This window comes from Artemia sp. Qi Xiang Cuo, chromosome 5, assembly GCF_049724085.1.
Source record: "Artemia sp. Qi Xiang Cuo chromosome 5, ASM4972408v1, whole genome shotgun sequence".
NCBI classification, from domain to species: domain Eukaryota; kingdom Metazoa; phylum Arthropoda; class Branchiopoda; order Anostraca; family Artemiidae; genus Artemia; species Artemia sp. Qi Xiang Cuo.
Window position 1 is genome coordinate 33,659,870 of NC_142798.1, and position 12,287 is coordinate 33,672,156.

The window sequence follows — 12,287 nt, forward strand, 5'->3', positions numbered from 1 at the left end:
GTAGTTTTAAGTTTTAACATCACTTTAGAGCCTTTTGAAAAAAAAAAAAATCGTGCGAATGGCGTCACATTAATATGCGTTTAAAGAGCAAAAAGGATACAAGATAGTATTTCACTGACGTTATACTGAGTATAAAAGTTGTTGTATTCAGACAATATTTTTTATTTGTATAAAATTTGCCCAGAGGACGACCCAAAAAAAGACCACAAGTTAATGGCCCGCTAAGCTTTCTTCAGGCGAATACACGGAAGATTTTGAATAGCAAAGTTTATGTATCACAAGGGGGGGGGGGGTATCAGGATTTTAGAAATGCCTAGGTGGGACATGGCTCAAAATTGGTTGGGAATCACTGATCTAGAGCCAACATAAAGCAGTTGTTGGCCTCAAATGGGGCAGGAAGAGGTCGCAAGAAAGGATATTAAGGAAATTATAACTTCTTGAGAGGATGTGAAGAGGGAAGCTTAGGATAGATTTAAAGAGGGGAGGAGCGTGAGTACACGTGCTGGCTTCAGGCAGCTTAGTGCTACCATGAGTTGTTAGTAGTAGTAGTTTTAAGTTTTAACGTCACATTTTACTTTCATTAGAAAAATATTTAATATGATATGCAATGACTCAAAATCCCCTTTTAAGAATATAAATGTGCTTTAACTAAATTAAAAAAAAAAGTTTATACCTTCAAAATAAGACAAACACCCCAAATTTTGTCATACTGCTCAAAATATTTTCTGAAAATCTTTATTCGGTAGATCAAAACGGCACTAGGGTGTACCACTTTTTCAAAAAAAAAAAAAAAAAACTTTTTCAGCCGCAATTTTTCATCTCTTGAGCAAATTTTAGTTTACACACACAGTGTGTGTCAATTCTACTTTTTATTAAATACATTTTCTTAAAAACTAAATACGATCAGCCAAATCTGAGCTTAGAATCATGACCAACTCTAACCTCGAATTGTTTGAATGAAAATTTTGGGTTCTAGAAAGGCCATGATATATAACTAGGCACAAGGAAGAGGGAAATTCTTTAAGATTTATCAAGAAGATCCTCCTTTTTGGACCAAAAGACCCAGATCCAAGGTTACAGATTCCCCATAAAATCTTCAAACCCTTCTAGATATATGATCTATGATCACCAACATCAGGGAACATATTGGGGAGTTCCACTTATTAAGGTCTCCATTACAAATCAAATCTTCAAACCTGACATATTGAGTTAGTTTTACTAGATTTTTACTTCTCAAAATATAGAGTAATTATTTAATTACGAATTTAAAAAATAAATACTATCACGATGTCTTTTGTTCAATTAAGTAATTATTTACATAGTTGTTATGACTTTATTTAAGAAATAAAAATGCGAAACAAATATATTGAATCATTTTTTTTTATTACAGTTCTGGTCTATCGAAAAAATAGATAACATAATGAACAAAAATATTATAGAATATAACTTACTTTTTAATTACTGTTACTTTTAAATGTCTCTTTTGACAACTTTGAAATATATTTCTTGCTTCTTGTCTTCAGTTTTAGGAATTTTCTGTTTCATTCCACTCGTTTTATTTTAATAATTAAAGTCTTTCTAGACGTTTATCAACTTCTTTAATCATGATACTTATCATTTCCCAAAAACCCTCTAAATCTTCAGTTGTAGTAATCCTTTGACTAGAATCAGTCTCAGACATTTTTAGAAAGGACTCAAATTGAATAAAATGATCTTGAAGGACCATTTTTGTTTTGCCTATTGCAGCACTGATCCCTCCCTTATGATCTTCAGGAATAAAATCGATATCCTTATCTTCATTTAGAACTTTGTTCCATTTTTTTAAGCTTCTTCAAGCCGTTTTTCTTCGTCTAAAAGCAATGTTCTGAAGTGCTCGATATACTCCTGGCTAGCAGGTTGCAGAACCTTTAGGATAGGAGACACTCTATCAATCTTATTTGCACACGTTGATGGGCTTTCAGGGGCAGATAACCTTTTTGTTTTCAGAATACTCTTTGGCTTAGAAGTTTCTACTACACTTACAGAAAGGTCAAAAGAACTCGCTTCAGCTAGTGGTGAAGATCTTTCCCCCCTTATATTGGGAGTTATGGGGACCTTTTTATCTGCGGTTAATTTAGTAACTTCCTCTTTAGGCGAATCTCCAGAAATATTTTGCGGGGCCTTTTCAGTCTTCCTGTTATTCTTCAGCTTCTGCTTCCTCGGCGTATTTGTATATTGAGGATGCTTTTCTGACGGAATGACTGAGGTTGTTTCTATAGCCCTTTTTGCAGTACTTCTTGTGAGTCGTCTCCCAGGCGTCTCTGTTCGATTTTCACATGATTTTACCGGAGTTTTCTCTAGTTTTACTCTGAACATGATGTTACCATGCTCGTCCGTCTCATTGTTGGGCTTTAATATTTCTTCTGGCTGAATTTTCTCCAAAACTACTTCATCATCAATCTGATCTGCGAAAGATCTTCTGGATCTTCTGGAGCTTTCTTTGCTTGTTCTGTTTCTACAGCTCCTCCTTAAAAACTGCCTATTTTTCAAAATAGGTGTGGCCTGATCATTTTGCTGATTTGGAGTAGCATCTTCTGAATTAATATTACTACTGCTTCTGCAGCTTTCATTTAAAGTTTGAGGAGCTCCAGGGGTTGAAATAAAGTTATGTTCAATGTCAAAAGATAGTTTCTGTATTCCTTCAAAGGCCTGGGTGTCTTTAGCTTTGTCCATATCTACTTTTGTTGCTCTTTGGTAAGGAGTCTTGGCTACTTTTGTGTATTTATCTTCAAACGTGTTATTAGGTAATAAAAAAGAAATAGACTTGCGTTTTAAAGGAGAACAAAGGGTGGGCGAATACATAACATTCTCCTCCTCTTTTACTGTGTCCAAACTTGGAATAGTGGAAACTCTAGGAGTTTTAACGAACATAGTCTCTCTTCTGTTTTTCTTTATTACATTTCCTGTTGATTCACTTTCATCTCCAAGAAGGTTCCAGCTCGAGGGGTCAACACGAGTGACCTGATTAGGGCGATTTAAGGATTCTTCCATATTCTCTATCCCTGGAGGGGCAGCAAAAACAAAGCCCCTTGGTGCTATATTTGACGAGTTCTTCTTATTACTAATTGATTTAAGCCCTTTAGTGTTTTCTTTGGGAGCGACTCCTAGAGCCTGAGACCTCGTATGCATGTGAGTATCATCATCTGAGAAGACAAATGGCTTGTGATGTACAACACCAACAACAAATGCTGGTTTCTTGTTTTTTCTTTCCATATCTTTTTTTATTCTCTTTTGTTCCAGATATTTTTCAAGTCTTTCTTTATGTTTCTCTGCAGCTGTTTTTACATTGTCTGTGCTTGTTTGCCCCTGACTCTCATTTTTGACGGATCGAAGTTTGTCTCGTTGTTGTTCTCGCTGCTGTCGCCGTGAATTTGCAGCTTCCGATCTGGCAATCGTACGTCTTGTTTCGTTTGAGTTTCTTCCACAGGATCTTGTCCTCAAAGTTCTTGTAGACATCTTTAAAAAATAAAAAAGATTAGTAAAACTCAAAAGGTATACTTTATATAGAGACTAACGGATGGGCATACGTGTTAATAAAAGAAGTGTATCAAAACTGAACACTATAAAGATTAAATAAAAAAAAAAAACAAGTTTTTTTTTAACTGAAAGTAAGGAGAAAAAAAATAAATGTTTTTACTTTAGGCGTTAGAAGTGTTGTCCTGGGGGCGTATATGGTTCTTATGAAAGGGATACTCGTACAAACTTCAGAGAGGGCTCATTTGATTGGAAATTTAAATTTCAAGAGTCAAAAGAGATCCGAGGGCAACTAGCCCCCCCCCCCCCCACACACCCTTTTCCCCCCAAACCCATCCGATAATTTTTTTTTTATAATAGCCATTTCACTAAAAATAGTTCAAAGGTCAGATAAGAAAAATGTTTGTGTCAACGCAACCCCCCAGGGCCCGGAGGCAGGCGTTATGAGTAATGCTCTAGAGGTATATAGTTCTTATAGAAAGGATGCTCGTATAAACTTCGGAGAGGGCTCATTTGATTGGAAATTGAAAGTTCTTGTTCACTTTTTAAGAGTCAAAAGAGATCTTAGTGCAACTAGCCCCCCCTCCAAGCCCTAAATACATCAGATTAAAAATAGTTCAAAGTTTAGGTAACAGAAAACTCCGGTGTCAACACGGCCCCCCAGGGCCCGGGGGGAGGAATTGTATGTTATACCCTGGGGGCATATATGGTTGTTATGGAAGGGATGCTCGTATAAACTTCATAGAGGGCTCATTTGATTGGAAATTGAAAGTTGTAATTCATTGGAGGGTACCTAGCCCCCGCCCTCCACGCTCTTTTTCCCTAAAACCCATTCGATAAGAACTTTGAGATAGCCCTTTTTTAAAATAGTTCAGACTATATAGCGAAAAACTCCAGGGTCGACACAGCTTCCAAGGGTCCGAGGGCAGGCGTTGTAATTTTCGTCCTGGGGGAATATATGGTTTTTATTGAAGGGATGGTCGTAAAAACTTCAGAGAGGGCTCATTTGATTGGAAATTGAACGTTCTAGTTCAGTTTTTGAGAGTCAAAAGAGATTGGAGGGCAACTAGCATCCGATACATCCGATAAAAATTTGAGATAGCCATTAAGTTAAATATTGCTCAAAAGCCAGATAACAAAAACTCAGGTGTCGTCACAGCCCCCCCGGGCCCGGGGGCAGGCGTTGTAAGTTATGCCCTGGGGCATATATAGTTCTTATGAAAGGGGTGCTCGTATAAAATTCAGAGAGGGCTCATTTGATTGGAAATTAGTGTTCAAGCTCATTTTTTAAAAGTCAATAGAGATCCGAGGGTAACTAGCCCCCCCCCCCCAACGCCTTCTTTTTTCAAAACCCTCTGATAACAATTTTGAGATAGGTATTTTGTTAAAAATAGTTCAAAGGTCGGATAAGAAAAACTCCGGTGTCAATACAACCCCTAGGGCCCAGGGGAAGGCGTTCTAAGTTATACCCTAAGGGCATGTAAGGCTCCTATGAAAGGGATGCTCATATAAACTTCATAGAGGGCTCATTTGATTGGAAACTGAAAGTTCTAGTTCACTTTTTTAAGAGTCAAGAGAGTTAAAAGCAACTACCCCCGATGCCTTTTTTCCCCCAAACCCATCCGCTACAAAATTTTGAGATAGCCAGTTTTTGGAAATCGTTTAAAAAAATTAGATAACAAAACTCCCCCCAGGGCCCGGAGGATAGGCGTTATAAGTGTTGTCCAGAGGGCGTATATGGTTCTTATGAAAGGGATACTCATATAAACTTCAGAGAGGGCTCAGTTGATTGGAAATTTAAATTTCTAGTTCACTTTTTAAGAGTCAAAAGAGATCCGAGGGCAACTAGCCCCCCCCCCCCACACCGTTTTTTCCCCAATCCCATCCGAAATTTTTTTTTTATAATAGCCATTTCATTAAAAATAGTTCAAAGGTCAGATGAGAAAAATGCCTGTGTCAACGCAACCCCCCAGGGCCCAGAGGCAGGCGTTATGAGTAATACTCTAGGGGCATATATAGTTCTCATGGAAATGATGTTCGTATAAACTTCGGAGAGGGCTCATTTGATTGGAAATTAAAAGTTATGGTTCACTTTTTAAGAGTCATAAGAGATCAGAGGGCAACTAGCCCCGCCCCCCTTCCACGCCCTGAATGCATCAGATACAATTTTGAGATAGACATTTTGTTAAAAATAGTTCAAAGTTCAGGTAACAGAAAACTCCGGTGTCGACACGGCCCCCCAGGGCCCAGTGGTAGGCGTTGTAAGTTATGTCCTGGGGGAGTATATGGTTGTTATGGAAGGGATGCTCGTATAAACTTTATAGAGGGCTCATTTGATTGGAAATTGAAAGTTGTAATTCACTTTATAAGAGTCAAAAGTGATCGGAGGGCAGCTAGCCTCCTCCCACACTCCATTTATTTTTTTTCCCAGAGGCACTTCATATAGAAGGGGTCGTCGTAAAAACTTCAAAGGGGACTTATTCGATTGAAAATCGAGAGAACTTGTGCCCTTTTTAAGAGTCAAAAGTGATCGGAGGGCAACTAGCCCCCCCAAGCCCTTTTTCCCCAAATACATCTGATAAAAAATTTTAGGTAGCCATTTCGTTAAAAATAGTTCAAAGGTCAGATAAGAAAAACTCCTGTGTCGACCCCCCCCCTCCTCCAGGGTCCAGGGCAGGCGTTATAAGTATTGCTCTGGGGGCATATATGGTTCTTATGGAAAGTATGCTCGTACTAACTTAAGAGAGGGGTCTTTTGATAGGGAATTGAAAGTTCTAGTTCACTTTTAAAGAATCAAAAGATATCGGAGGGCAACTAGCTGCCCCCCTCTATGCCCTTTTTCCCTCAAACCCATCCGATAAAAACTTTGAGATAGCCATTTTTTTTTAATAGTTAAAAGATCATATAACAAAAACTCAGGTGTCGACACAACCCCCTAGGGCCCGGGGGCAGGCGTTGTAAGTTATACCCGGGTGCATATGGTTCTTATGAAAGGTATGCTCGTATAAACTTCAGAGAGGGTCATTTGATTGGAAATTGAAAGTTCGAGCTCACTTTTTAATAGTCAAAAGAGACACGAGGGCAGCTAGCCCCCGCCCCCAACACCTTCTTTTTCCAGAACCATCTGATAAAATTTTGAGATAGGCATTTTGTTAAAAATAGTTCAAAGGTCGGATAAGAAAAACTCTGGAGTCAATACAACCCCCTAGGGCCCAGGGGAAGGCGTTCTAAGTTATACCATAAGGGCATGTATGGCTCTTATGAAATGGATGCTCGTTTAAACTTCACAGACGGCTCATTTGATTGGAAATTGAAAGTTCTAGTTCACTTTTTAAGAATCAGAAGAGATTGGAGGGCACCTAGCCCCCGCCCTCCACGCTCTTTTCGCCTAAAACCCATCCGATAAGAACTATGAGATAGCCTTTTTTTAAAATACTTCAAAGACCATATAACGAAAAACTCCAGGGTCGACACAGCTTCCCAGGGTCCGAGGGCAGGCGTTGTAAGTTATGCCCTGGGGGAATATATGGTTTTTATTGAAGGGATGCTCGTAAAAACTTCAGAGAGGGCTATTTGATTGGTAATTGAACGTTCTAGTTCAGTTTTTGAGAGTCAAAAGAGATTGGAGGGCAACTAGCCCCCCCCCACACCCCATTTCCCCAAATGCATCAGATAAAAAAATTTGAGATAGCCATTAAGTTAAAAATTGCTCAAAAGCCAGATAACAAAAACTCAGATGTCGACACAGCCCCCAGAGACTGAGGACAGGTGTTATAAGCTAAGACCTGGGTCATTTATGGCTCTTATGGAAAGGATGTTAGTCTAAAATTCCGAGACGGCACATTTAAGTAGATTGAAAGTATGATTTCACTTTTTAATAGTAAAAAGAGATCCAAGGGCAGCTAGCCCCCCCCCCCCAACGCCTTCTTTTTCCAAAACCATCTGATGAAAATTTTGAGATAGGCATTTTGTTAAAAATAGTTCAAAGGTCGGATAAGAAAAACTCCGGTGTCAATACAACCCCTTAGGGCCCAGGGGATGGCGTTCTAAGTTATACCCTAAGGGCATATATGGCTCTTATGAAAGGGATACTCATATAAACTTCATAGAGGGCTCATTTGATCGGAAATTGAAAGTTCTAGTTCACTTCTTTAAGAGTCAAGAGAGTTAAAAGAAACTACCCCCCCCACGCCCTTTTCCCCCAAACCCATCCGCTACAAAATTTTGAGATAGCCAGTTTTTTGGAAATTGTTTAAAAATTAGATAACAAAAACTCCCCCCAGGGCCCGGGGGATAGGCGTTAGAATTGTTGTCCTGGGGGCGTATATGGTTCTTATGAAAGGGATACTCGTACAAACTTCAGAGAGGGCTCATTTGATTGGAAATTTAAATTTCAAGAGTCAAAAGAGATCCGAGGGCAACTAGCCCCCCCCCCACACACCCTTTTTCCCCCAAACCCATCCGATAATTTTTTTTTATAATAGCCATTTCACTAAAAATAGTTCAAAGGTCAGATAAGAAAAATGTTTGTGTCAACGCAACCCCCCAGGGCCCGGAGGCAGGCGTTATGAGTAATGCTCTAGAGGTATATAGTTCTTATGGAAGGGATGCTCGTATAAACTTCGGAGAGGGCTCATTTGATTGGAAATTGAAAGTTCTTGTTCACTTTTTAAGAGTTAAAAGAGATCGGAGGGCAACTAGCCCCCCCTCCAAGCCCTAAATACATCAGATTAAAAATAGTTCAAAGTTTAGGTAACAGAAAACTCCAGTGTCGACACGGCCCCCCAGGGCCCGGGGGTAGGAATTGTAAGTTATACCCTGGGGGCATATATGGTTGTTATGGAAGGGATGCTCGTATAAACTTCATAGAGGGCTCATTTGATTGGAAATTGAACGTTGTAATTCACTAAGAGTCAAAAGCGATTGAAGGGCAGCTATCCTCCTCCCACACTCTATTTATTTTTTCCCCCAGAGGCACTTCATACAGAAGGGGTCGTCGTATAAAATTCAAATGGGGCTCATTGGATTCGAAATTGAGAGTTCTAGTGCCCTTTTTAAGAGTCAAAAGTGATCGAAGGGCAACTAGCCTTTTCCCCCAAATACATCTAATAAAAAAAATTTAGGTAGCCATTTTGTTAAAAATAGTTCAAAGATCATATAACAAAAACTCCTTTACGTATGGCCATTTCATTAAAAACAGTTCAAAGGTCATATAAGAAAAACTCCTGTGTCGACCCCCCCCCTCCTCCCGGGTCCAGGGCAGGCGTTATAAGTATTGCTCTGGGGGCATATATGGTTCTTATGGAAGGTATGCTGGCATAAACTTCGGAGAGGGCTCATTTGATTGGATATTGAAAGTTCTAGTTTATTTTTTAAGAATCAAAAGATATCGGAGGGCAACTAGCCCCCCTCCCTCTATGCCTTTTTTCCCTCAAACCTATCCGATAAGGACTTTGAGATAGCCATTTTTTTTTAATAGTTCAAAGATCATATAATGAAACTTCCGGGGTCGACACAACCCTCAGGGCCCGGAGGCAGGCGTTGTAAGTAATGCTTTGGCGGCATACATAGTTCGTATAGAAGGGATGCTCGTATAAACTTCGGAGAGGGCTCATTTGATTGTAAATTTAAAGGTCTCCTTCACTTTTCAAGAGTCAAAAGAGATCTGAGGGCAACTAGCCCCCCCCCCTTTCCTTGCCCGATTTTCCTCAAACCCATCGGATAAGAACTTTGAGTCATTTTTTTCAAAATAGTTCAAAGTCAGATAACAAAAACTCTGGTGTCAACACAACCCCCAGGGCCCGGGGGACAGGCATTGTAAGCTATGTCCTGGGACTGTATGTGGTTCTTATGAAAGGGATACTCGTATAAACTTCAGAAAGGGTTTATTTGAATGGAAATTAAAAGTTGTTGTTCATTTTCTCAGATTGAAAAGAGACCAGAGGGCAATTAGCCCCTCCCGCTCTCCGCGCCTTTGGGTTTATCGGATGGATAAACCCATCCGATAAAAATTTGAGGTGACCATTTTGTTAAAAATAGTTTAACCATCAGATATTAAAATTCACTTTTAAAGAGTCAAAGGAGACCGAAGGGTAATTAGCCCCCCCCCCCCTCCACGTCCTTTTCCCCCAAAACCATCCTATAAAAATTTTGAGATAACCATTTTGTTAAAAATAGTTCAAACATCAGATAATAAAAACTCTGAGGTTGACACAAATCCATTTTTTTCACTTTGACATTGTTACTTTGATACCAGTTTTGATACTTTGATGAACATTAGATTTTTTTTAAGTTTGAATTTAAAATAAGAAACTTTAAAGAACTTGAAACTTTTTTCAATCAAAAACGAACAAAAATTAGTTAAAAAAAAATTCCGAAAAATAAGTTCTTCAAATAGAAGTAAAAGCCATTCTAACCTTAAGGTCAGCATATACAAATACCTGTCAAAATTCAAACTCAAAACGACCAGAAATTAGGCTACTATTAAAGAATAAATGAAACCAAAAACGAACAGAAATTAAATAAACAATCATAGCAAAAAACATGCAACAAGTAATAATATAAATTAATAAATACAACTTTAAGCGAGTAATGCTTAGATTTAATATGAAAATCAAGTTGCAAACGAAAAAAAAAAAAAAAATTTCCTATTGAAGTATAAATTAAACTTAAGTATAAATGAAACGACCAGAAATTACTATTAAAGAATAAATCAGTAGCGTTATGCAAAAACCGTCTAAGTCACATTTTTTTTACGAAATTGAGTTATGGGCTCCACCTTATTAAAATTTCACAAGTCGTTTGGTGTAGTCAGAATCGATCTAAGTCTTCAAATAGGGTTACAGTTAAAATTTGAATTTTCAGTCTAAGTCCCTTTACAGTAATTTGTAAATCGCAATAACAAGCTAAGTCCTTCGATCCGGCAGTAACTGGACTTGGAATGTTTTTGCTTTTTGTCTGTGGCCGCAAGATTGGACTTGTACTGTTTTGATTCATCACCATCATCAGTGCTTACAAATCAAATGGAATTTCTAGAAGAAGAAAAAGGTGAAAAGTTTAAACTAATAAAGCATTTTGCTAAATTTTGATTTTCTTGTGTTTATTAGTTTAAAGGTTAAAGGCATTTAAGCCATTTTTCCTTTTCTTCTTTTCATCTTGTGACTGATAGTGTTGAATTGCTTTTGTTTTGGTGTTTCCTATAGTGCTTGGTTAGCCATTAGGAATGTCCGACTCTCCTGACTCAGGAGGTTCAGCTACATCTGCTATTATCTAAGACCAATGTCATTATTATGAGGACAAAATCATAAGAATCTGGTTAACAAGCAATAGTCATCCTAATCCCCTCAATCCCACTCTGGGGATAATCATGAAAGCAATCATGCTTTTAAGAAAGCAAACTAAAGAGTTCCAAAAGGACTCAATATTGGTAGGGTCAATTAACGGTGTTGACTGTTTGAGGGTCAAGAATCAATCTGTGTTCAATTAGGTTCTGGAGATAAGCAAGCTAAATTTGGCTGATGATCTAATGTTAATATTTTCCTGTGGTAAGGATTACCCTGTTCCAAGTTCACAAGGATTGCAGGAAAACCTGCCCAAGCACTACATTCCTGAAGGGCTTGTCTTTTTTGATAATATACCCTCAGTAAAATTTGCCTTGTACGCAGATGACTTAGCCATTTGGACAGAGGGCACTTGTCCTGAAACTTGTAGACCCAAGCTTCAGGGAGCTCTTGATAAACTGTCAATATGGCTTAATAAAAAAATATCTTTTTTTTCTATCCCAAAAACTACTGGCATAGTTTTCTCTAGGAAAAGTGACCATAGGCAGGATTGTCCCTCAATTAGTTTGACTCTGTATAATCAGTTCATTAACTTTGACAGGAATGTGAAGTTCCTTGGAGTTTGGCTAGATAATAAGTTAAATTGGAATGTTCATATTTCTTATCTGATCAATGCACTTGAAAAAGGGCTGAATTCTATGCGTGCTGTTGCAGGGCAAAAGTGGGGTGCCAGCCGAGATGGGCTTCGAAAGCTACTCATTTCCATAATATATGGAAAGATTGAATGTTGTCTTCCTGTGTATTTATTACTCAAAGAAGTTACTTTCTAAAATGGAATCATTAGTACATCAGGGCCTGAGACTAATCACTGGTGCTCTTTAAAGTACACCCACTGCATCTCTGTACAAGGAGGCGAATATCCCTTCTTTAGAAGAAAGGTTTTTGAAACTATCCTTTAATTACTTTATGAAAGTTAACAACAATCATAACCACCCCGTTTTCAAGGAGTGTTCTGCAAATTTATCATTCTCATGTGAAAATTGGAAGCCATATAGTAGTCCAGCCATTGTCAAGTTGAGCTCTTTACTGGATAGTATCGGTGTTCCTGAAAATCTAATATTTTCTTGCAAGACTCGGACCTCCTCCAACCCTCCTAATAGTATTGATAATGTCATAGACACTAATATCCCTGGCATAGACTGCCCTAAGACTAAGATAAATACTCAAATCCTTCATCAACTAACATTAGCTAAAATGGCAGAATTTTGCAATTAGAAAAATATTTTTACTGATGGATCAGTTTCCAATGATGGAAGGGCTTCCATAGGCATTTTCTCTGAATGGAATGGTGCATCAATTGGGATTAGAGTTTCAGATGGAACTTCTATTTTCCATGCGGAATGCCTTGCTCTCCAGAAAGCTCTGGATGCTGTGCTGGAAGCTGGATCAGGTTCCTTTGTTATCTTCTGTGATTCTAAAAGTGTTTTTTTCTGA

The 12,287-nt window shown here is 38.4% G+C and overlaps 1 protein-coding gene across 2 annotated transcripts in view; it reads right to left on the bottom strand.

The window, feature by feature from the left end:
• Positions 1 to 1,538: 1,538 nt before the first annotated feature.
• LOC148952054 (uncharacterized) overlaps positions 1,539 to 12,287 on the bottom strand; it is a 29,806-nt gene continuing 19,057 nt past the window's right edge. For both annotated transcript variants that reach the window (XM_089089518.1, XM_089089517.1), the window contains exon 2: positions 1,539 to 3,495. In XM_089089518.1, coding sequence (XP_088945644.1) covers positions 1,822 to 3,495 — 1,674 coding nt within the window. In that variant the 3' untranslated portion in view covers positions 1,539 to 1,821. The remainder of the gene's footprint in view (positions 3,496 to 12,287) is intronic.